The sequence below is a fragment of the Scyliorhinus torazame genome, chromosome 9 (assembly GCF_047496885.1).
Source record: "Scyliorhinus torazame isolate Kashiwa2021f chromosome 9, sScyTor2.1, whole genome shotgun sequence".
NCBI classification, from domain to species: Eukaryota; Metazoa; Chordata; class Chondrichthyes; order Carcharhiniformes; family Scyliorhinidae; genus Scyliorhinus; species Scyliorhinus torazame.
Genome location: NC_092715.1, coordinates 177,671,017 through 177,694,759, shown reverse-complemented (window position 1 = coordinate 177,694,759; position 23,743 = coordinate 177,671,017). Strand labels below are relative to the sequence as shown.

The window sequence follows — 23,743 nt, the reverse complement described above, 5'->3', positions numbered from 1 at the left end:
TTCCAAAGTTACCTTAATATTTGATGTGTGTTATCACGGGTACACTATTTTCACAGCGCATGGTAAAAGTAGTAATCATGAAAAGAAATCCATTATCATTCTACCTTTAGATTGACTTAAAGTTTCATATATTTGACAGCCACTGCAGTTTCCCTCCAGAAAATGCTATTCAGAGCCTTGGTTCTCACAACCTTCTGTGAGATCATAGAGGTCATGTTGCAGCTGTACAGAACTCTGGTACGGCCGCATTTGGAGTATTGCGTACAGTTCAGGTCACCGCATTATAGGAAGGACGTGGAGGCTTTGGAGCGGGTGCAGAGGAGATTTACCAGGATGTTGCCTGGTATGGAGGGAAAATCCTATGAGGAAAGGCTGATGGACTTGAGGTTGTTTTCGTTGGAGAGAAGAAGGTTAAGAGGAGACTTAATAGAGGCATAAAAAATGATCAGGGGGTTAGATAGGGTGGACAGTGAGAGCCTTCTCCCGCGGATGGAAATGGCTGGGACGAGGGGACATAGCTTTAAACTGAGGGGTAATAGATATAGGACAGAGGTCAGAGGTAGGTTCTTTATGCAAAGAGTAGTGAGGCCGTGGAATGCCCTACCTGCTACAGTAGTGACCTCGCCAACATTGAGGGCATTTAAAAGTTTATTGGATAAACATATAGATGATAATGGCATAGTGTAGGTTAGATGGCTTTTGTTTCGGTGCAACATCGTGGGCCGAAGGGCCTGTACTGCGCTGCATCGTTCTATGTTCTAATTATGCAGATAAAGATAAAGCAGTGTGTCAATGGTCAGAAAACAATGCAGCAGCACACAAATTGTCAGTCACATTGATTTCCATGTCAGAGAAAGGGTGAACTGAAATGCTGCATCATTTCTCAGCCTCTGAAATTAGGGCCAATTACACAACAGAGAATTCAATAAGCCTTTCTTTCACAAGGAATTAATTTAGTTACAGTGCCAGCCTCCTCGAACAGGCGCCGGAATGTGGCGACTAGGGGCTTTTCACAGTAACTTCATTTGAAGCCTACTTGTGACAATACACGATTTTCATTTCATTTCAGAGCAACACTGAGAGAAACTGCACTGAAATTAAACTCTTTTCAATTTAATTGTCTTTTAAATTTAATTCTGAATCAACATATTATGAATAGAACGGAGGAGAGGATACTCACTGTCACTAAGGTGTGTCATGTGAATGTCCCTTTAAGAAAGGGTTTTGTCTTATTACATGGCATCAGTGATGCCATTGTGTGGGTGGAGCTGGGCTGTGACTGTGTGAGGTGTTTTGGTTTCAGTTTCAGTTTGACCCGAGGAGAAAGAAGCGTTCCCTGTCTTTCTATATTTTCATGTGAAAAACTGTCCCAGAAGTAAACAAATTGTGGCTTCCTGCTATGGTAACTTAAAAGATATAGTTTGCTTTCCGTAAGGAGTTTGAATCTGCAGGTTGAGACTGGTTCAGAATTTCAGGAAGAAGACCAGTCCCGTTCAAGTGAGAATGCAGTGTGCTGGGCCACCCCCTTGAATAGAGGTGTTTGGTTCATTGGATTTTGTTACTAAATCGGAACAGTTAAGGGGGGAATTCATTAAGTGTTATGCTTAGATTACTATAGCTGTGTGGAGTCTTTCTGTTTGTAATTGCTAAAAAATATTGCTCTGTGTTTTATATATATAGAAATTAACTATATTCTTAGAATAAACCTTGTTTTGATGAAAGTATCTAGGGAGTCTGCCGAATCACACCTGAGGCAAGGGCTTTTGTGCTCATCCTAGCCAAATTCAATATGAAGGTTATAGGTCAAGTGAATTCCGTAAAACACTTGGAAGTTTCTAAGCCCTGTTGGAATAGGGTGTGCCGCTGCATTGTTTGCTGAGAAATGATACACTGCTTTATCTGCATAATTGCAACAGCTTTGATAACAGGTGGCATTGACATGCTGTGGCCTTGGTGGAAATGGTGGCGTTGGACTAGGGACAATGGAATTCGTCTGAGGATGATGGCGACCTGGACTGATAGTATGTGACCATTCAGAATAGGAATGTGTAGTAATTCCCATCTTGGAATTGGTTTACACATGAGAGAATACTATTTCTTGTGATGTCTTTACATGTCTGATATCTTAAAAAATTGCTGGCAAATAATAGGGAGACAAGAGTCAGCGTAACAACCGGGGATAAAAATCAGTTTGATCATGCTTAGAATTTAATATAGATCTGTTAATTTCATTAATCTAGGCTTCAGAAACATTGGGCGGGATTCTCCGACCTCCCCCCCCCCCCCCTCCCCCGCCAGATCGGAGAATCCCTGGGGAGGGGGGGGGGGCGCGAATCCCGCCCCGCCGTTCCGACGCCGGCTGCCGTATTCTCCGGCGTTGGTTTTTGGGCGGGGGCGGGTTTTTCGCCACACTGGTCAGGGGCCGTTGGCAGCGGCCCCCCCAGCACTTCTCCGGGCACCGATGGACCGCGCGGCCGTTGTTTCCTGGCCAGTCCCGCCGGCGTGAAATGGACATGGTCCATCATGGCGGGACCTGGCTTACAGGCCGGCTAGGTGAGTTCTCAGGGGGGGGGGGGGCGGGGGGACGCAGGGGGATCCGGCCCTGGGGGTGCCCCCACAGTGGCCTGACCCGCGAACAGGGCCCACCGAACTACAGGCGGGCCTGTGCTGTGGGGGCACTCTTTCCTTCCGCGCCGGCCTCTGTAGGGCTCTGCCATGGCCAGCGCGGAGAAGACACTCCCCCTGCGCATGTGCGGAACCACGCCGGCGGTTCTGCGCATGCGCCAACTCGCGCCGGCCCTTCGCCGTCAGTTGGCGCAGCGCCAATCCCTCCGGCGCCGGCCTAGCCCCCGGAAGTGCGGAGGATTCTGCACCGTCCGTCCAGCCCGATGCCGAATTGGTTTGCACCGCGCTTGGCGCTGGCGTTGGGCCATCTGGCCAGTTGCGGGAGAATCCCGCCCATTATGTTTCTTGGGTAGAGTTTGCATGTGTATGGAGTACAAATAAATCCACCATATAATTTCCGATTGGTGGAAATTATCCCCCCATCCCCAAAACAGAAAAACAAAATTCTTTCCAAATATCAGGGGCGGGATTCTCCGACCCCCTGCCGTTTTTGGAAAATCCAACCTCGCACATGTTGGTCGTTGTGAAGAGCAATAGCAACAAAATACTTGATTTACTCAGCACTACATACTCCTCAGAGATGCTACCCAGGTGGCACTGCCAGATAGCATGGGCACTGTCAGGGTGCCAGGTTGGTGGTGCCAAGCTGGCTTTTTGTGTGTGAGCCATCGGCCCGGGGTTGCCCGACATGGGTGTTGGAGGGGTACCAGGGAACTGGAAATCTCCCATATTGTGTATGGGCTGGGGAATGTCAGGGATTGTTTCGGGGGCCTCGGAGTTCGGAATTTTAAAATGGTGTCCTGATCTCTCAACCCAATGGGGACTTCCGGCGAGCGGAGCTCCCCACTGTATAAGCGGGCTATGTGCGGCCTCGGCCGCCCGTTCCCCGATCAGGCCCCTTATTCAATGCGAGTTGCATTGAAAAGCCATGTGTTTCTCAGCACTGTGAATGCTGGGAAACACACAGCCAAATGCACCCGCTAGGGGACTTTGCTCCCTTTTAGGAGAATCGCGCCTGGTATTACTGTTCCTGACACCCTGCATAAACAATTAGGGCAACTGCAGGTAAACATAGTGAGTTAGCATTCATGCTACGAGGGTAAGCAGATGGCCTATTATAACACTAAGCTGCCAAAAGGAAGAAATTCCAACTGATGTTGTGTTTCTCGGCAGCATATTATCGTTCTAAGTAGTTTCTCCTCTTATTTCCAATTGCTTCATTCTTGCCAATACTTTTGTCCCAAACCTTTTGCAACTTATGATAACTCAAAGCAGGCAGCACAAAGGTAGCATTGAGCTAGATCATAAATTTGAATCTGAGGTAGAAACAAACTTATTACTTGGAAATGGTAAGTTGCCTTTACTTTGCAGATCATCATACGACATATCTAATTTCCTCAAGAAGTAGAAGTAGTTGAGTAATATTTTCTATATCTCTTAACTAACTCCTGTCCACATTTACAATCGACGAAAATCTGCTTCAAATTGGTCATTTTCTTTGTGAATTTACATGTACTGTAACTGGATCACTATGCATGTTACATGTAAGAATACTCATGGTAATTTCTTTCCCTTTGCAGTGGTGTAAAGTTGGTGAATGTGTTAGTAAAACACCTCTACCTGACCAGATAGATGGAGAATGGAGTATATGGAGCATATGGAGTACTTGTAGTAGAACATGTAATATAGGAGTACACTTCCGCCAGCGTAAATGTGATAATGCAAGGTAAGTCAGCTCAACTATCTTGACTATTGTTTCAGCCCATATAGTTTAATAACCTATTACCTAAGCTACTTGAATAAAAGATGTGGGAAATGGTTCAAGAAGCCAGCTCACCACCACCTTCTCAAGGGAAGTTAGTAATTTCCAAATCCTGTGAATAAATAAAAATAAATTCTGTAAAGTCCTGATTTATTGTCCATCAGAAAACTGGTCCCACTGCATCCATCCAATTTTAAGGTGCTGGTTTAACAATCATATGTACCAAATGATGTTGCACTATTGGAAACCTGTCTCTGGAAAGCATGTATCTGCTCATCTTGCCAATGGACATCCTCGTGGCCTTCGTCTGTCTTTAGAAGCATAGAACATAGAATATACAGTGCAGAAGGAGGCCATTCAGCCCGTCGAGTCTGCACCGACCCACTTTCAGCCCTCACTTCCACCCTACCCCTGTAACCCAATAACCCCTCATAATCTTTTTTTTTGGACACTAAGGGCAATTTTGCATGTTCAATCCACCTAATCTGCATGTCTTTGGACTGTGGGAGGAAACCAGGGCATCCGGAGGAAACCCACACAGACACAGGGAGAACGTGCAGACTCCGCACAGACAGTGACCCAGTGGGGAATTGAACCTGGGACCCTGGCGCTGTGAAGCCACAGTGCTAACCACTGTGCTACCGTGCTGCCCCTCATGAAGCACACATGAAGCCTCATGTGTGTTTCAAGCACTAATGCTATCTCTATAGTTTATAGAGATTTTTGCTGCCTGGTATACATATGCAGATAATCAAAGCCCAGGCAGTTACTGGAGGACAGAAATGTTATCTAAAATATCTGCTAATTTTCAAACAGGATTTTAATTGCTTATTCTCAGCAGCAAAGCCAATAGAAATGCATAAATAGAATCTATTCCACTTATCCTGGATGTAATTTGTCAGACAATTGGGTGCACCAATCTGGTTGGACTACATCAACCACCCTCAGGCCCTGCTCTCTTTTGCAAAATCTACTCATTACTCCAGGATCATCCTGGAATGCAGAAATAGCTCCAAGTTTATTTTCTCCACTACCATCAGACCCCATGCCTTTTCACAGTAACATCATTGCAGTGTTAATGTAAGCCTACTTGTGACAACAATAAAGATTATTATTATTGTACCTCCAACAATTGTGAAGAGCTCACGGATTTCCTCATCATTATGGTTCATGTCATTCAGCTGCCTCTGCAACTTTCTTCCCGTCCTCTTGTCCACTAAAGCTGAGTTTCTCCTAATCCTAGTCATAAATTTGCATCTTTCTCTCCCATCTCCCTTCATTCTCCATGTGAGCCTTCTAATCCAAGAGATCCAACTCCAGCTCTGTTGACCCTATTCAAACGTAAATTACTGGTACTTGTGCAATCCCCACCTGATGTTGAAGATAGTTCTTTCTCCTAAGGTACTGTCTCCCTACCTTACAATTCTGTCACTATCCCCCTCCTTAAAAACCCACTTTTGAGCCCTCTGTCCTTGCATATTGCCACCCTCGAATGGTCAAATTAATGAAAACTGAAATAGCCCGAATCAAAATCACCAATGACATCCACTGTGACTCTGACTGTTCTGCATTATCCCTTCTCATGTTTCGAGACATCTTAGCATCTTTGATACTATCAATCACACCATCCTGATATCCTGTCTTGGATGATCTGCAATTTTCTTCAATTAAACATTGGTAAGACCAAACCATTGTCTTCATCCCCACCACAAACAGTATTCACTTGCCACTGATGCCATCCCTTTTCCTGCACCAATCTGAAGCTCAACGAGATTGTTTTCAATCTGGCCACAAACTGAGCTTCCAACCTTATACCCTCTCAATCACAAAGGCCACCTAATTCCACCGCTTCAGCATCTCCCAATATGCCATATCCTCAGCATGTTGCTGTATGGCAGCGAAACCTGGATCAAAGGCTCAATAACTCAATAACAAAGGCTCAACATCTCTAGTATAACCTTGACATTACATGGAAAGACAAAGGGCGCAACTTAGAGGCCTTGTTTCGCCCGTCTTAGTGATGCGATGAGGGAGTTTTGCGATGCTTGAGACATCTCATGAGATTCAATTGAATCTTGCGAGACATCGCGCTCTGGATCTCGCCGATGTTGGGCAAGATCCAGATCAACATATTTAAATACGCTAATAGGCTAATTAAAAATGTGCTCGCTGTCTCACAGTGCCCGGGAACTAATGGCCTTCAACATCTCTTCGAACGACCAGCAACGCCTGTACACCTTGGGCCGTTGCCGCCCATCCCCGATCCCTTTCTGTCCTAATGGGCGGCCAGGTCATCAGAGTAGGGGCAGGTCCCTGCACATGGGTTTCGCCTCGAGCCTCTGTCTATGGTGTTGCCGCCACTGCGAGGGCAGCTGCTGTGGTGTCTACATTGTCATTGATGTGGAGATGCCGGCGTTGGACTGGGGTGAGCACAGTACGAAGTCTTACAACACCAGGTTAAAGTCCAACAGGTTTGTTTCGATGTCACTAGCTTTCGGAGCGCTGCTCCTTCCTCAGGTGAATGAAGAGGTATGTTCCAGAAACATATATATAGACAAATTCAAAGATGCCAAACAATGCTTGGAATGCGACCATTAGCAGGTGATTAAATCTTTACAGATCCAGAGCTGGGGTAACCCCAGGTTAAAGAGGTGTGAATTGTGTCAAGCCAGGACAGTTGGTAGGATTTTGCAGGCCAGATGGTGGGGGGAACTCATCGATCGACAGTTCCAACGCGCCACAGCGAAAAACCGCACCGACCTCCTCAGAAGACAAACATGGGACACAACCGACAGAATACCCTTCGTCGTCCAGTACTTCCCCGGAGCGGAGAAACTACGTCATCTTCTTCACAGCCTTCAACACTGAAGGTGATGACGATGAACATCTTGCCAAGGTCATCCCCACACCCCCACTACTTGCCTTAAAACAACCGCGCAACCTCAAACAAACCATTGTTTGCAGCAAACTACCCAGTCTTCAGAACAGTGACCACGACACCACACAACCCTGCCATGGCAATCTCTGCAAGACATGCCAGATCATCGACATGGATACCACTATTACACGTGAGAACACCACCCACCAGGTACGCGGTACATACTCGTGCGACTCGGCCAACGTTGTCTACCTCATACGCTGCAGGAAAGGATGTCCCGAAGCGTGGTACATTGGCGAGACCATGCAGACGCTGCGACAACGAATGAACGGACATCGCGCGACAATCACCAGGCAGGAATGTTCCCTTCCAGTTGGGGAACACTTCAGCAGTCAAGGGCATTCAGCCTCTGATCTCCAGGTAAGGGTTCTCCAAGGCGGCCTTCAGGACGCGCGACAACGCAGAATCGCCGAGCAGAAACTTATAGCCAAGTTCCGCACACATGAGTGCAGCCTCAACCGGGACCTGGGATTCATGTTGCATTATATTCAACCCCACCATCTGGCCTGCCGAATCCTACCAACTGTCCTGGCTTGACACAATTCACACCTCTTTAACCTGGGGTTACCCCAGCTCTGGATCTGTAAAGATTTAATCACCTGCTAATGGTCACATTCCAAGCATTGTTTAGCATCTTTGAATTTGTCTATATATATGTTTCTGGAACATATCTCTTCATTCACCTGAGGAAGGAGCAGCGCTCCGAAAGCTAGTGACATCGAAACAAACCTGTTGGACTTTAACCTGGTATTGTAAGACTTCGTACTGTACATTATCATCGATCAGGTGATAGCTGTAAGGAATTGAAGAGGCTAAGATATCGACAATCCTTTCTGGCTTCCACCCTGGCACTCTCGAGTCCCCCAAACATCCCGGACCTTTTCATTCTCTGCCATCTCTCAGGGTGCCATCCAACAAGCCGCTTGTGCTGCTGGACCCTGCCCTGCATATGCACCCTTAGCCACACCATGGGATCCTGGGCACCGAACCACAGACGGCGCACCCCAAACCCCCCTGGGAACAGTACTGGGATGGGGTTTAGGTACACCCTCCCCACATTCCACATTCCAACACCACCCACCCTCCAGTCGCTGGGTTATCCCCACTGCTGCCCCCTAGCTCTAGGGTGTTTGATTGTTGGCTGCTACCCCTGCGGTTTTGCAACCTCCAGTGTTCAGGCAAAGTGTCCAGGCCTCACAGTCTAGTTGGGATGCTCGGCAGTCACACCCATCTGCGACATAGCACATCTACCCATGGGAATCTGCTTGGGAACTGTGAAGTGGGATGGACAGGCAGATGAAGTTTCCCCTGTTACGTTTCATGTTTTTAAATAGGTGTACTAAATGGCACCTGCATGACTGCTCGCTTCCAGAATCCTTCCAAACAAAACAATTATTTTTTTAAAATAAATTTAGAATATCCAATTCATTTTTTTTAAGGGGCAATTTAGCGTGGCCAATCCACCTAGCCTGCACATCTTTTGGTTGTGGGGGCGAAACCCACGCAAACACAGGGAGAATGTGCAAACTCCACATGGACGGTGACCCAGAGCCGGGATTGAACCCGGAACATAGGCGCCATGAGGCAGCAGGGCTAACCACTATGCCACCATGCTGCCTGGAAAGAAAACTATTCTAATGCTCTTCTACATCTCTCCCAATATCCTGTTGATCCATCAGACATGTGCTCACTCCTAAATTGGCTCCATTTCCTACACCTCACGTTTGAAATTCTGAAGATGACACAGATTTGAAGATGAGGTTGGTGCTAACAGTGACGCTGATGAGCTGCTGACCCTCTGATTGGACCAGCAGCTCTTGGGGGCAGACCACTGTACGTAACTACATGACTGCCCTGACGACAGCTTCTGCTGCCACCAGCAATATGCTGCCTCCGACCTCACCACCCATGGTATCACATTTCGGTGAGGAGGTGGGACGTCCAAGTTAGCAACAGATTTCAGCCCCTGTTTTCCATTTGTAATGATTTACTAATGAGCATTATTGATTTACTAATCAGTAAGAATTGGTGACTACCAGATACTACAGCTAGCAGTGCTTTCCCTCAGTCCCACTGAGCAACACAACTTTACCTATTCATTTGGATTCCATGCAATTGGCAAATTGATTTTCTCAGAGATACTGTATTGGAAAGTAGCTTTCTTCCAGAGTCATTACAAGTGGTAAATTGTCAATGAAGTGAATAGATTATCTGCTAATATAAAGAACGACAGGATAGTACCAACTCTTGAGAGGTTATAACCATCAGGAAAGACTAAACCCTAAACCCTAACCCTAACTCTTTTCTGAAGAGAAGGCTGAGGGGTAGAGAAAGGAAAGTGCAAAAAATCCAGATGTGGCATGTGTCATTTTCAGTGCAATTGGATCAGTGATGTACTTTACAAAGAAACAAACTGCCAAATGATGCACAGAAAGTGTACTGAAAGTTCAAGCTCCAATCCTGTGAATCTGCACTCACCCAATAATTTGTTCTTCTGAGATTTTAACCAATCAGGCAATAGGAGACAATCTGGTGACGTAATTCAGACCATGTTTAAGAAATTACAAAAGGTAATACTTAACAGAGTTAAGCAGCAACTTCACTGACTTACTTTCAGGTTTGCCCTGGCTGCAAGGTGATATATGCCCTTATCTCTGCCACTTCTGTGGTCTTCTGCTCCCAAACAGAAAGCAATCTTTCACCTTCAGTTTCAAACTTGGCATGTCGGGCAGATGAAAGCTGGTCCTTTTTAACTCTTTGTGGGGTATAGCCCTTGTGTATAATCACTAGTAGACCCATAGAATTCCTACCGTACAGAAGAAGGCCACTCGGCCCATCGAGTCTACCCCGACCCCCAGAAAGAACACCCTACTTAGGCCCACTCCCCTGCCCTATCCCCAAAACCCCACCTAACCTGCACACCTTTGGACGGGTACTGAATGATCAATTTCTGATTGGTTCTTTAAGGGTAATGGTCATCAACTGATGTCATTTCCTGCTGCCTCCTGACTGGTGTTCTAAGGTGTCAGCTACTTGTGGGACCATTTTCTCATTTTTTGTTGTTGAATTACATGTTATGACTTTCTACAGAGATATTGAGCCACCTTAAGATATTTTCTTTGTCCGCTTATTTGAAATATGAGTGTGTGTGATGTCAAGCTCTAAAAATTCATTTCTGGATGCATCATCCTAGATGTTTAACTAGTGTTATCCTGTGGGGTTCTCATTAACGCGGGCATGGAAACTGTCGATGCTTGGAACAAAGATAATTAAAAGAGTACGAATACACAAATTAGCAAGTTATTTCAAAAATCAAATCCATACAAAGTGTGTTTAAAATTGGTGCGTAAAAGACAATCAGTATGTTAAAGTTGAGGTAGCAAGATACATATGTAAAATACAGCATGATGCATTCAATTAATACATGTTCATATGTAATGAGGATCATAAGAATTACATAGCTACAAAAAATGATCACAGAACTTACTTTGGTTCTGTAACCTTGAGAATTAATAGAAAGGCCTTTTATGTATTTTGAAGCGAAAGCCATTCTTTTAAGACCGAAACAGAACACGTAAAAAGACTTAAATTAATTTAAGGCACAGAGCTGATGGTTTGAAACCTCACAGCTGTTTTCTTCAAACAGGGCTTCTATCTTAAGTATAATTAGTAAGTGTCAATGGCTGGTGAGTTAAGGGTTCAAGGCCTTAGCTCATCCAATCTTGATGGGCTTCACAGCATTTGCTCTGTAATTAAGCCTTTTAAAGCGTTGCACCAGCCTAGGGCCATGTGGTGTATTTCACTTGTCAAGTAAGGATGCAACTACAAAGGGCCATTCACATGGTAATAGTGTCCTGCATTGATTACAATTACACAGGGTATAATATCAGGTCAGTTGATTAATATACTTTGATTACTAGATTATTGCACATAACTAAACTACAAACAGTTACGTAAACATGAATTTTCTGTGGTGCTTTAACCTTTGGTTTACAGATGTTACCATTATCATCAGAAAGTCACCAAGAATGGATGAGATACATCAGAGGATGCTGAGGGAAGTAAGGGGGAAAATTGTGGAAATATTGGCCATAATTTTCCAATCCTCTTATGGGGCGAAATTCTCCCGAAACGGCGCGATGTCCGCCGACTGGCGCCAAAAACGGCGCCAATCAGACGGGCATCGCGCCGCCCCAAAGGTGCGGAATGCTCCGCATCTTTGGGGGCCGAGCCCCAACATTGAGGGGCTAGGCCGGCACCGGAGGAATTTCCGCCCCGCCAGCTGGCGGAAACGGCCTTTGTTGCCCCGCCAGCTGGCGCGGAAATTACATCCCCGGGCGGCGCATGCGCGGGAGCGTCAGCGGCCGCTGACAGTTTCCCATGCATGCGCAGTGGAGGGAGTCTCTTCCGCCTCCGCCATGGCGGAGACCGTGGCGGAAGCGGAAGATAAAGAGTGCCCCCACGGCACAGGCCCGCCCGCGGATCGGTGGGCCACGATCGCGGGCCAGGCCACCGTGGGGGCACCCCCCGGGGCCAGATCGGCCCACGCGCCCCCCCCCCAGGACCCCGGAGCCCGCCCACGCCGCCTTGTCCCGCCGTTCAAAAGGTGGTTTAATCCACGCCGGCGGGACAGGCAAAATTATCGGCGGGACTTCGGCCCATCCGGGCCGGAGAATCGAGCGGGGGGGCCGGAGAATCGAGCGGGAGGGCCCGCCAAACGGCGTGGCGCGATTCCCGCCCCAGCCAAATCTCCGGTGCCGGTGACTTCGGCAACCGGCGGGGGCGGGATTCACGCCAGCCCCCGGCGATTCTCCGACCCGGTGGGGGGTCGGAGAATGACGCCCATGATATGGGGTGGTGCCAGAGGACTGGAGAATTGCAAATGTTACAGTCTTGTGAAAAAAAGGCATAAAGATAAGTCCAGCAACCACTGGCCATCAATTTAACCTCTGTGGTAGGAAAGCTTTCAGAAGCGATAATCCAGAACAGATAGCGGGCAACTGAACAAATGTGATTTAATTGAAGCTAACACAGATTTGGTGAAGGAAAATATGGGTATAACTAATTTGTTCAAACTCTTTGTTGAGGGTACTGAGAAATTTAGTGCAATATTCTTAAAGCTGCAACTCTCCCAATTTCTTCCTAGTATTCAGATTGCAGGTGGCAAAGGAGGTGGAAGCTGCAGGAAATCTGTTGGGGGAATCCCTGGGGCGGGGTCGGACAATCGCCGGGGGCCAGCGTGAATCCCGCCCCCGCCGTGTCGCGAATTCTCATCCACCGGATATTCGGCGGGGGCGGGAATTGCGCCGCGGCGGTCGGCGGGAATCCCCCGGCGATTCTCCGGTCCGCGATGGGCCGAAGTCCCGCCGCTGTCAACCCACGCCAGCCGGCGTGGATTGAACCACTTACCGTACCGGTGGGAGCAGACGGTGCGGGCGGGCTCCGGGGTCCTGGGGGGGGGAGGCGCGGGGCGATTTGGGCCCACCGATCCACGGGCGAGCCTGTGCCGTGGGGGCACTCTTTTCCTTCCGCCTTCGCCATGGTCTCCACTATGGCGGAGGCAGAAGAGACCCCCTCCACTGCGCATACGCGGGGATGCTGTGAGCGGCCGCTGACGCTCCTGCGCATGCGCCGCCCGGCAAAGTCATTTCCTCGCCAGCTGGCGGGGCACCAAAGGCCTTTCCCGCCAGCTGGCGGGGCGGAAATCAGTCCGGCGCGGGCCTAGCCCCTCAACGTAAGGGCTCGGCCCCTCAAGATGTGGAGAATTCCGCACCTTTGGGGCAGCGCGATGCTGGACTGATTCGCGACGTTTTTGCCGCCGGTCGGCTGACATCGCGCCGATTACGGAGAATCCCGCCCCTGGTCTCCTTATTGTGTCAAGGCCTTTTATGGGCCAGTGGAAAATTGCAACAACTGCTCTTCTCTGTCAGAATTGGGTCTCAAGCCTCAGGGACGTTCAGGGCTTTTATTTTCCAACAGAGTTAAAAGGTATAACTCAATGTGTCTGTGCACCCCAAAAGAGATTTTGCTTGAATAAGTTATTAGTTATTGGAGACTCCATAGTTAGAGGTACAGATAGGCGGTTCTGTGGCAATGATAGAGGCTCACGGTTGGTGTGTTGCCTCCCAAGTGCCAAGGTCCGTGACGTCTCTGATCGTGTTTTCAGGATCCTTAAGGGGGAGGGGGAGCAGCCACAAGTCGTGGTACACATCGGTACCAACGACATAGGTAGGAAAAGGGACAGGGATGTAAAACAGGAATTCGGGGAGCGAGGGTGGAAGCTGAGAGCCAGGACAGACTGTGTTGTCATCACTGGTTTGCTGCCAGTGCCACATGCAAGCGAGGTGAGGAACAGGGAGAGAATGCAGTTAAACATGTGGCTACAGGGATGGGGTGGGAGGGAGGATTTCAGTTACTTGGAGAATTGGAGCACATTCTGGGGAAGGTGGAACCTGTTCAAACAGGACGGGTTACACCTGAACCAGAGGGGCACCAATATCCTGGGAGGGAAATTTGCTACAGCTCTTCGTGGGGGGGGGGGGGGGGGGGGGGGGGGGGGGGGGGGTTTAAACTAATTTGGCAGGGGAATGGGAAATTGATTTGTAGTCCAGGAGATGGCGTTGCTGGAGTTCAGGAAGTTGAGGGTAGTGCAGTACTGAGGAAGGTACCAAGGTCACAAGAGTGGACCTGCAGGCATGAACGTGGTTTGAAGTGTGTCTACTTCAATGCGAGGAGCATCAGGAATAAGGTTGGTGAGCTTGAAGCATGGATTGGTACCTGGGTCTACGATGTTGTGGCCATTACGGAGACGTGGATAGAACAGGGGCAGGAATGGTTGTTGGAGGTTCCGGCGTTTAGATGTTTCAGTAAGATTAGGGAAGGTGGTAAAAGAGGTGGAGGAGTGGCATTGTTAATCAAGGATAGTATAATGGCTGCAGAAAGGCAGTTTGAGGTGGATCTGTCGACTGAGGTAGTGTGGGCTGAAGTTAGAAATAGGAAAGGAGCGGTCACTTTGTTAGGAGTTTTCTACAGGGCCCCAAACAGTAGCAGAGATGTGGAGGAAAAGATTGCAATGCAGATTTTGGATAGGTGTGGTAGTCACAGGGTAGTTGTCATGGGTGACTTTAACTTTCCAAATATTGATTGGAACCACCATAATTTGAATAGTTTGGATGAGGCTGTTTTTATCCAGTGTGTGCAGGAGGGTTTCCTCACACAATATGTGGATAGACCGACAAGATGCGGGGCCACATTGGATTTGGTACTGGGTAATGAACCGGGCCAAGTGTTTGATTTGGTTGTGGGAGAGCACTTAGGAGATAATGACCACAATTCGGTGACTTTCACTATAGCAATGGAGAGGGATAGGAACATACGGCAGGCAAGGTTTATAACTAGGGGAAGGGTAATTACGATGCAATTAGGCAAGAATTGGGGAGCATAAGATGGAAACAGGAACTGTCAGAAATAGGCACAATTGAGATGCCGAGCTTGTTCAAGGAGCAAATACTGCGTGTACTTGATATGTATGTCCCTGTCAGGCAGGGAGTAAATGGTTGAGTGAGGGAACCATGGTTCACAAAATAGGTTGAATGTCTTGTCAAGAGGAAGAGATGAGAAAACAAGGTTCAATTAGGGCACTTGAGGGATACAAGATAGCTAGGAAGGAGCTCAAGAAAGGGCTTAGGAGAGCTAGGAGGAGGCATGAGAAGTCCTTGACGGGTAGGGTAAAGGAAAACCCCAAGGCTTTTTACACTTATATGAGGGTAAAAGAATGACCAAGGTGAAGTTAGAGCCAGTCAAGGACAGTAGTAGGAACGTGTGCATGGTGTCTGAAGATATAGGAGAGGCCCTGAATGAATACTTTTCTTCAGTGTTCACAAAGGAGAGGGGCCATGTTGTTGAGGAGGATAGTGCGATACAGGCTGTTAGGCTGGAGGAGGCAGATATTCGGAAGGAAGATATGTTAGAAATTTTGAGAAGCCTGAGGATAGATAAGTCCCCTGGGCCTAATGGGATATATCTAGGATTGTTTGGGAGGCGAGGGATGAGATTGCAGAGCCTTTGGCTTTGATCTTTCTGTCCTCACTGTCTACAGGAATAGTGCCAGAAGACTGGAGAGAGGCGAATGTTGTCCTCTTGTTCAAGAAAAGGAATAGATATAACCCTGGGAATTATAGGCCGGTTAGCCTCACTTCAGTTATAAGTAAATTCTTGGAAAGGGTCCCGAGGGATAGGATTTATGATCATTTGGAAAGATACAGCTTAATCCAGGATAGTCAGCGGGGTAATTTTGGGATAGTTAATCCGGGGTAAGTCACAAGTTTGATTGTATTCGTTGAGGAGGTAACTAAGTACATAGATGAAGGTAGAGCAGTTGATGTCATATACATGGATTTTAATAAGGCATTTGATAAGGTGCCCCATGGTCGGCTCACGCAGAAAGTAAGGAGGCATGGCATAGAGGGAAATTTGGCTGATTGGATCAGTAACTGGCTATCACATAGAAGACAGAGGGTGGTGGTAGATGGTAAATTTTGATCCTGGAGCCCAATCACCAGCGGTGTACCACAGGGATCAGTGCTGGGTCCTCTGCTATTTGTGATTTTTATCAATGACTTGGATGATGGAGTTGAAGGTTGGGTTAGTAAATTTGCTGATGACACCAAGATTGGTGGAGTAGTGGATAATGTGGAGGGCTGTTGTAGGCTGCAAAGAGACATTGATAGGATGCAGAGCTGGGCTGAAAAGTGGCAGATGGAATTTAAGCCTGATTAGTGTGAGGTGATTCATTTTGGTAGGGCAAATTTGAATGCGGATTACAGGGTTAACGGCACGGTTCTAAAGAATGTGGAGGAGCAGAGAGATCTCGGAGTTCATGTTCATAGATCTCTGAAAGTTGCCACCCAAGTGGATAGAGCCGTGAAGAAAGCTTATAGTGTGTTAGCATTTATTAACAGGGGGATTGAGTTTAAGAGCCGCGAGGTTATGCTGCAACTGTACAAGACCTTGGTTAGACCACATTTGGAGTATTGTGTGCAGTTCTGGTCACCTCATTATAGGAAGGATGTGGAAACATTGGAAAAGGTGCAAAGGAGATTTACCAGGATGCTGCCTCGATTGAAGGGCAGGTCTTATGAGGAAAGGTTAAGGGAGCTAGGGCTTTTCCCATTGGAGCGAAGGAGGATGAGAGGTGACTTAATTGAGATGTATAAGATGATGAGAGGGATAGATAGAGTAACGTTCAGCGACCTTTTCTTCGGGTGAATGTAGCTGTTACAAGGGGGCATAACTATCAGGTTTATGGTGGAAGATATAGGAGGGATGCCAGAGGTAGGTTCTTTACTCAGAGAGTGGTTGGGGCGTGGAAAGCACTCCCAGCTCTGGTAGTGGAGTCGGACACTTTAGGAACTTTCAAGCGGTTATTGGATAGGCATATGGAGTGCACTAGAATGATTGGGAGTAGGTTGATTTGATCTTAGTTTCAGACTAGTTCGGCACAACATCATGGGCCGAAGGGCCTATACTGTGCTGTACAGTTCTATGTTCTGTTAAAAGCAAAATACTATGGATGCTGGAAATCTGAAATAAAAATGGAAAATTCCGCAAAAAGCTCAGCAGGTCTGGCAACATCTGTGGGGATAGAAACAAAAAGTGTGATTTAATGCCCAAAAAACAGAGTCCTGCTTTGGGCGCTGAGAATGATCCCCCGACCAAATGGGACTCTTTTTTTTCTCGACTCAATCAGGAATGCCCCACCGAGGCTGCACTTATCTCATTTCCATTTTAAATCTCTCAAACTTCCATGGACACCACACCGCAGCTTCCAGCCCCCCTCTCACGAACCCAACTTACCTCTTAAAGTTGTCCTCAAGCCCCCTCATCCCACCTCTTAAGGGAAGGGCTCCACGGGCCTGATCCCTGGCAGTGCCAACCTGGCAATCAGACACCTTGGCATTGTCAGCCTGGCACCCCGGTAGGGCCATTGCCTGTCTGGCAGTCCCATCCAGGGTGCCTCGGTGACACTGCCAAGGTGCCAGGGTGGTAGCGGCAAGGTGCTCTGATGGCAGTGGGAGTGCCAGATTAGCACCCTACCCAGAGCCTGACCACCCAGGTGCCTCCAATGGTCTGGGAGACACCCCCCAGGTGCTGTTATGCCTGGTCCACGCTTATGTGAACCAGTGCCAAACAGCGCCACGTTGAGGTCTCCCAGGAACGGGTGTTCGTCCCCGGGCCTCGGGAGAACTGGATGCAGGCATATTTAAATATGCCTAATGGCTCACTTAAACATGTAAATCTTTATCTCGTCCAATTAATGACACCGTTGTGTCACCGAGTTGGGCACGCGAGGCCGTTTGATCACGCCCAGAGTTAACGTTTCGAGTCCTTGTGACTCTTCTTCAGAACTAAAAGAGATTTTTCTTATTTTGTTTCCATCCAGGCCTGGTCCTGAAGGCAGGAATTGTCAGGGTTCCCGTGTACAATACAGGATATGCAAGAATCCTCCTTGTCCTGCAGGAGCGCCAGGTTTTCGAGACCTACAGTGCCAATCATTCAACAGGCCATCATATCAAAAGCATTCCTTGCAGTGGTATGCCATCACTGATGAAGGTATTTATGTTTCTTAAGACCTCTATTCACAATTTCATATTTTTCCATATTCCAAAGAACTAAATTTGTGGGGTTTCATTGATCAGTTTTGTGACATGATGGAGATTTAAATTTGTTGTACTGGTGATCACATATGATAGCAAACAAATTGGTGCCCAATTTAATATTGTTATCAGTGATTCAATAGGTGACCACCCCTGCTTGTTGATAAGATGATGAATTCAGCATGTACTAAAGCATGCATCCCATCACTCAATGGAAGAATATATGAAAGCTCAAATGTATGCCAACAGGTATTTTGAAGATTATCCCACAAGCTTCTTTGATCTGAAATGCAAAGCTTAAAACAGCTCCTTTCTTCTTTATGCTTGTCCACAAAGCCAATGTCAGTGCCTGTAGGCTGTTTGAAAACACCAAGCCTGGAAGGCTGGTAAAGCATGCTTCTTGTTTTGTGAATTTTCAACAATCCCAACACAGAAGAACCATTGCAAATTTCCACTGGATTTTTATTAGTCTTCCAGGCTGAACAATTTTAAAGAGCTGCAACGTTCTGTCGCAACTACATTATGCTGTTATAATGGCTCTAGTCATGTCCGCCCCTGCGCATGCTCACAGAGATAATATTCTTTAATCACATTCTTGGAGGTAATAGAATATTTTGAAAGGTATATTGTGACTACATAAATCCAGACAGAAGCAGAAGGAAGAGGGAGGAACATGGAGGAAAGATAGCTGAGGATAGAGAGGAAGAGATACGCAGAAAGACAATGAAGGAGAAGAGTGAGTAAGAGAGGTCCAAAAAAACCATTAAATGGAACCAAAATATGCAGAGCAGAGTCAAACAGGCATGATAACAAAACAAGAAGTGGAGTGCAAAATAATCAGACTGAGGACACTGGAATGAATGGGGAAAGCCATGGCAGGCGGGGAGGGGTGTGGGGGAAAGACAGAAGAGGGGAAAGGAAGATGGAGCTTGTATGTGGCTCTTAACTTTTTGTATATGGCAGTCTCTCTTATCCATCGTGTCTGTGGCAGCTTTCTACAAGACCAATTTAACTAGTCCCACTCTGCAAAGTGTTTCTCTTCAAGTACTTATCCAGTTCCCATTTGGAAGGCATGATGGTTTTCCACCACTTTCTCAGGCATTGCATTCCAAACCCTAACCATTTGCTGCCTAAAACGTTTTTCCTCTTGTTGCCGTTGGTTCTTTGGCTAATCATGTTAACTCGACGTCCTCGGGTTCGCGACCCTTCTGCCAATTTCTCACTTATCTACTTTGTGTAGACCCTCAAGATTTTGACCCTCTATCAAATCTCCTCTCAACCTTCTCTCAGCAGAACAACTCTAGTTTCTCTCGTTGATTGACATAGCTGAAGTCTTTTATCTCTGGAGCCATTCCACCCAAACCTTTCTATACCCTCATTAAAGTTCTTACAAATTCCTAATCTGCGGTCCCCAGAGTTGAGCACAGTACTCAGTTAAGGTCAAATTAGTGGTATGTGAAGCTTCTTCATAACGTCCTTGCTTTCGTACTTTATGCCTCTATTTAGCAAGCTCAAGATCCCAGTTGTGCTTTTAACTACTTTCTCAATCTGCCCTGCCAGCTTCAATAATTTGTGCGCATATCTTTTTCCATGCGCCCCTTTTTAGAATTATATCCTTTATTTTACATTGCTTCCCCTTGTTCCTCCAACAAAATATGTTATTTCACACTTCTCTGCATTAAATTTCACCTGCCACATGTCTACCCATTTCATTAGTCTAGCTGTATATCGTCTTGAAGTCCACCACTATCCTCCTCACGGTTCCCAGAATTTCCAAGCTTTGTCATTAATATGCTGACAAACCTATTATGTTGCACTTTATCAAACACCTTTTGGAAGACCGTGTACAGCAGATCAACTATACTACCCTCATCAACCTTTGCATTAACCTTATCAAAGAATTTTATTATAGCCTATTTTAATTCATAAAATCTGTGCTGGCTTTAATTAATTTGTCTACTTTTGTTCTGGATGATTGGTTCTAAAGCTTTTTCCATCACCAAGGTTAAATTGATTGGCTGTAGTTGCTGAGCTTATCCTTGCACCATTTTTGAACATGGGTAAAGCATTTGCAATTCTCCTGTTCCCCCACATCAAGAGGATTGAAAGATTATGGTCAGTACTTCCACAATTTTCACTCTTACTTCCCTCAGCATCCTCGGATATATCGCATCTCCTCACAGTAACTTATAAACTAAGTACAGCCAGCCTTTCTTATAGATCAGCCTTATCAATTTTTGGCCCATCCAGTATCTCAATAACCTCTTCTTCCACAATGACCATCGTTCTCTTGATAAAGATAGACGCAGAGTACTCATACAGTATCTGAACCATACCCTCTGCCTCTATCTACATATTCCTTCTTTGTGTCTCTGATCAGCGCCACCCCTTCTCTCAATATCCTTTTACTATTTATAGTGTATAGATGTATTTTGGATTCCACTTTATTTTAGCTACCTGTCTCTTCATATACTCTCTTTCTGCCTCTCATTTGCTTTTACACTCTCTCTTCCCTCTGAACATTCTACAATTGGCCTGGTTTTCAACCCGACATCTCTCATATCCGCAGTTGTTTCATTTTACTCTCTATACCTTTATCAATCAGGGCACACTGGCTTTTTTTGCTCTGTCTTTTCCCCTTATTAGAATGTTCCTTGACTGTACCTGAAGCATCCCCTCTAAAGGCAGCCTTTGGTTTCATTACAATTCTGTAAGTCTTTGATTTCAATTTACCTGTGGCAGATCCATTCTCACCCCACTAAAGTTCATCCTCCTGCCATTGAGGTTTCTCCTTGTCATTTTCCATAGCTAACCTAAACATGATACGATGATCACTGTTCCCTAAATGTTCCCCAAATGATACTTGACTCACTTGACACACCCCATTCCTCAGAACCAAATCCAACAATCCTTCTTCATTGGTCCCAAAACATACCAGAGCCAATGTGACAACTCCCAGGACCATTCCATCCTGCTTGTATAGTACTCTGCTTTCACTTCTGGTAGGTTTGTCCTGTTGGTGGGTCAGGACATATCCAGGAATGGTGATAGGGGAATCTGGAACATTAGCTGTAAGGTATGATTCAGTGAGCCTGGCTATTACTATTGCTTGGCTACTGTTTGGGACCACTCTCCCAATTTTGGAACAAATTCCCAGATGTTAGTAAAGAAGACCTTGCAGAGTCGACTGGGCAGAGTGTGCCCAGATCTAGATCTATTCTAGCTGGTCTGTTGGATTAGGCTTAACTTTTCTGTAGCAATTTGATATAACTGAATGGTTTGCGAGGCCATCTCCGGAAGTAGTTAAGAGTCAATCACATTACTGTGGATCCGGATTCACATGCAGGCCTGTGGGGTTAAGGGGAGCAGATTTCCCCCCCCTTAAAGGACCAAAGATATTAAAGGCAAAGACTGAGACTCCTGCACGTTGAGCATCACTAGCTGACCCAGTGTTGGAATTTTACATCAGTTGCTCCAAATATTCAAATAACCCCCGAGATTAAAATTGAGCATACAGTGCAAGTTGAAGTAGAAATTATTTATTTCAAAAAATATCCAGATGACAGCATAACTCAGAAATCATTATGCTGAATGTTTGACTCAATGAAAAAAATCCCCATCGTATGTGAAAATGACTTGCTTAAAATGCTACAGTTTGTGAAGAAATGTTCAGGAAAATACACTTTGTTTACTTGCAAAGGCATGGGCGGGATTCTCCGTCGGCTGACGCCAGAATCTGGAAACGCGATTGGGCGGAAAATCGGTTTTGACGCTGAAATCATGGCGGGTGCCACTTTCATGCCAAATTGCAAGTCTCCTGTGCCTCGACAGCAGTGTCAATGCACGTCCAGTAAACGGCATTGGCACATCATTAGTGGGCCTGACCCGGTATAATCCGGCACCTCAGCAATTCTCCGCCTCCACTGGCCGGATTCCCAATGGCAAGGTTCACTTTTGCTGCTAAAAATCGTGAAACAAGCGCTGTGGCTGATGAGTGAGAGAGAGAGGAGATAGGACACAGAGACGCGGGACCGTGGCCAGGCTGGTTGGCGCGGGGGGGGGGGGGGGGGGAGAGGTAGTGGGGGGGTGATGGGGGGAAGGGCAGTGGGGCCTGGGTGACCCTATGGGACTGGGGCGATGTCCAGGCATGGACCGCCATTGTCACAGCCTGCAAGGCAGCCATCTTGCTGCGCACCCCACTGACCACCCCCTCTTGCCCCCGGGTTCTGCAGAGTGGCACCGTCCACATGGGTGCTCCCACCCCCGCACCTCAATCGCCACCCCACCACCCTTCATGCCCCACCCTCCGCCATACCACATCACACTCTGACTGTGCCACCACCTTCTGGGTCTGCGCTACATCAGCCAGTGACTGTGCCATCTCCTCTGCGTCTGCTACGTCGCAGTGTCTGAGCAATGCCGCTGACTCTCTCAGTCATGGCCTTCTGTTACTGGGCCACACTCAGGAGTGCCACTGCAATATCCTTGCGGCTCTGGCACATAGTTGCCTGTGAGAGGGCAACCCTGTCCTGGGCCTTAGCCACCACCTGCACAGATTGCCCCAGGTCTTGGACATGCTGATCCATAGCCGAAACCCTCGCCTGAAGGCCAGTCCCGCCACTTAGCTCTGCCAATCCTGGAGGCCCACTGCCGTCTCGACCAGAATCTGCATTCCCGCGGCCATAGAATACAGGGAGTGGACCACCTCCGTCTGGGATTGCGCCACATCACACTCCAACTGTACCACCACCTTCTGCATCTGTGCCACATCAGCCACTGACTATGCTATCTCCCTCTAGGACTGGGCCATCTCCCTCTGCGTCTGTTACATCGGCAGTTCCTGAGCAATGCCGCTGACGCTCTCAACCATGACTGCTGTGACTGGGCCACGCTCAGGACCGCCACTGCAATGTCCAAGTTAGCTCTGGCACATGTTTGCCTGTGAGAGGGCAACCGTGTCCTGGGCCTTAGCCACCATCTGTACAGGTTGCCCCAGGCCTTGGACATGCTAATCCATGGCCGAAACCCTCGCCTCAAGGCCTCCACCGCGGTCGCCACCCGTGCGCTGTTGGCCTGAGTGGCACGCACCGCCAGCACCACCACCTGCTCCTGCACACAGTTGGACTCCTCCACCTGAACCTGCAGTTGATGGATGCTCGCCGACCACCCCTCATGTAGTCCCTGGCTATGCGGCTGCGTCTCCAGAATCGATGGGACTGTCCGTTCCAGAAACCCAAAACCTGTCTGGATGGCAGCTAGTTCCTGGGGTCAGCCTGCCCTCCGACCATCTGTTCCCCTCGGGAGTTCCTACCTCCACCTGATGTACCGGAGCATTTGTGTGGGAGCACCAGATAGTGTCCGAGGAACCTCTGCATTTCAGTGCCCAAACGAAGCAAGTGTCTCTGGGAACGTGGCGGGCGGTGGAATCAACTGTGAGAGGAAATCTGTGTTATCCCCGGACTTGGGCTGTGGATGGCCTGGGCCTGGGTTGATGACTCTCATCCATTTCAATATATCCTCATCATTGCTCGGAACCCAGGGCTCTGGCTGTGGCTCTGGCTGGAACGGGGGACACTAGAAGGACCTCCCTTATCACCAGGTCATGCAAGGCACAAAACAGGACCCATGATCAGACCACGGGCCGGGGAAGAGTGGGTAGGTGGAGGGAGGTGTGTGGAGCAGAGGTGAGGGGTGTGGGTGATGGTGGTGTGTGTGTGGGGGTGGTGTGTGGGTGATGTTGCATTGGGTGACACACGTGTCACT

General features: G+C 47.6%; 1 protein-coding gene across 1 annotated transcript in view; it reads left to right on the top strand.

Moving 5' to 3' along the window:
* The window catches only part of LOC140429605 (A disintegrin and metalloproteinase with thrombospondin motifs 19-like), a 789,098-nt gene that overhangs the window by 444,016 nt on the left and 321,339 nt on the right, over positions 1 to 23,743 (top strand). Inside the window, exons 12-13 of the mRNA XM_072516849.1 lie at positions 4,206 to 4,351; positions 17,767 to 17,936. Of these exons, the coding sequence (XP_072372950.1) occupies positions 4,206 to 4,351; positions 17,767 to 17,936 (316 nt within the window). The remainder of the gene's footprint in view (positions 1 to 4,205; positions 4,352 to 17,766; positions 17,937 to 23,743) is intronic.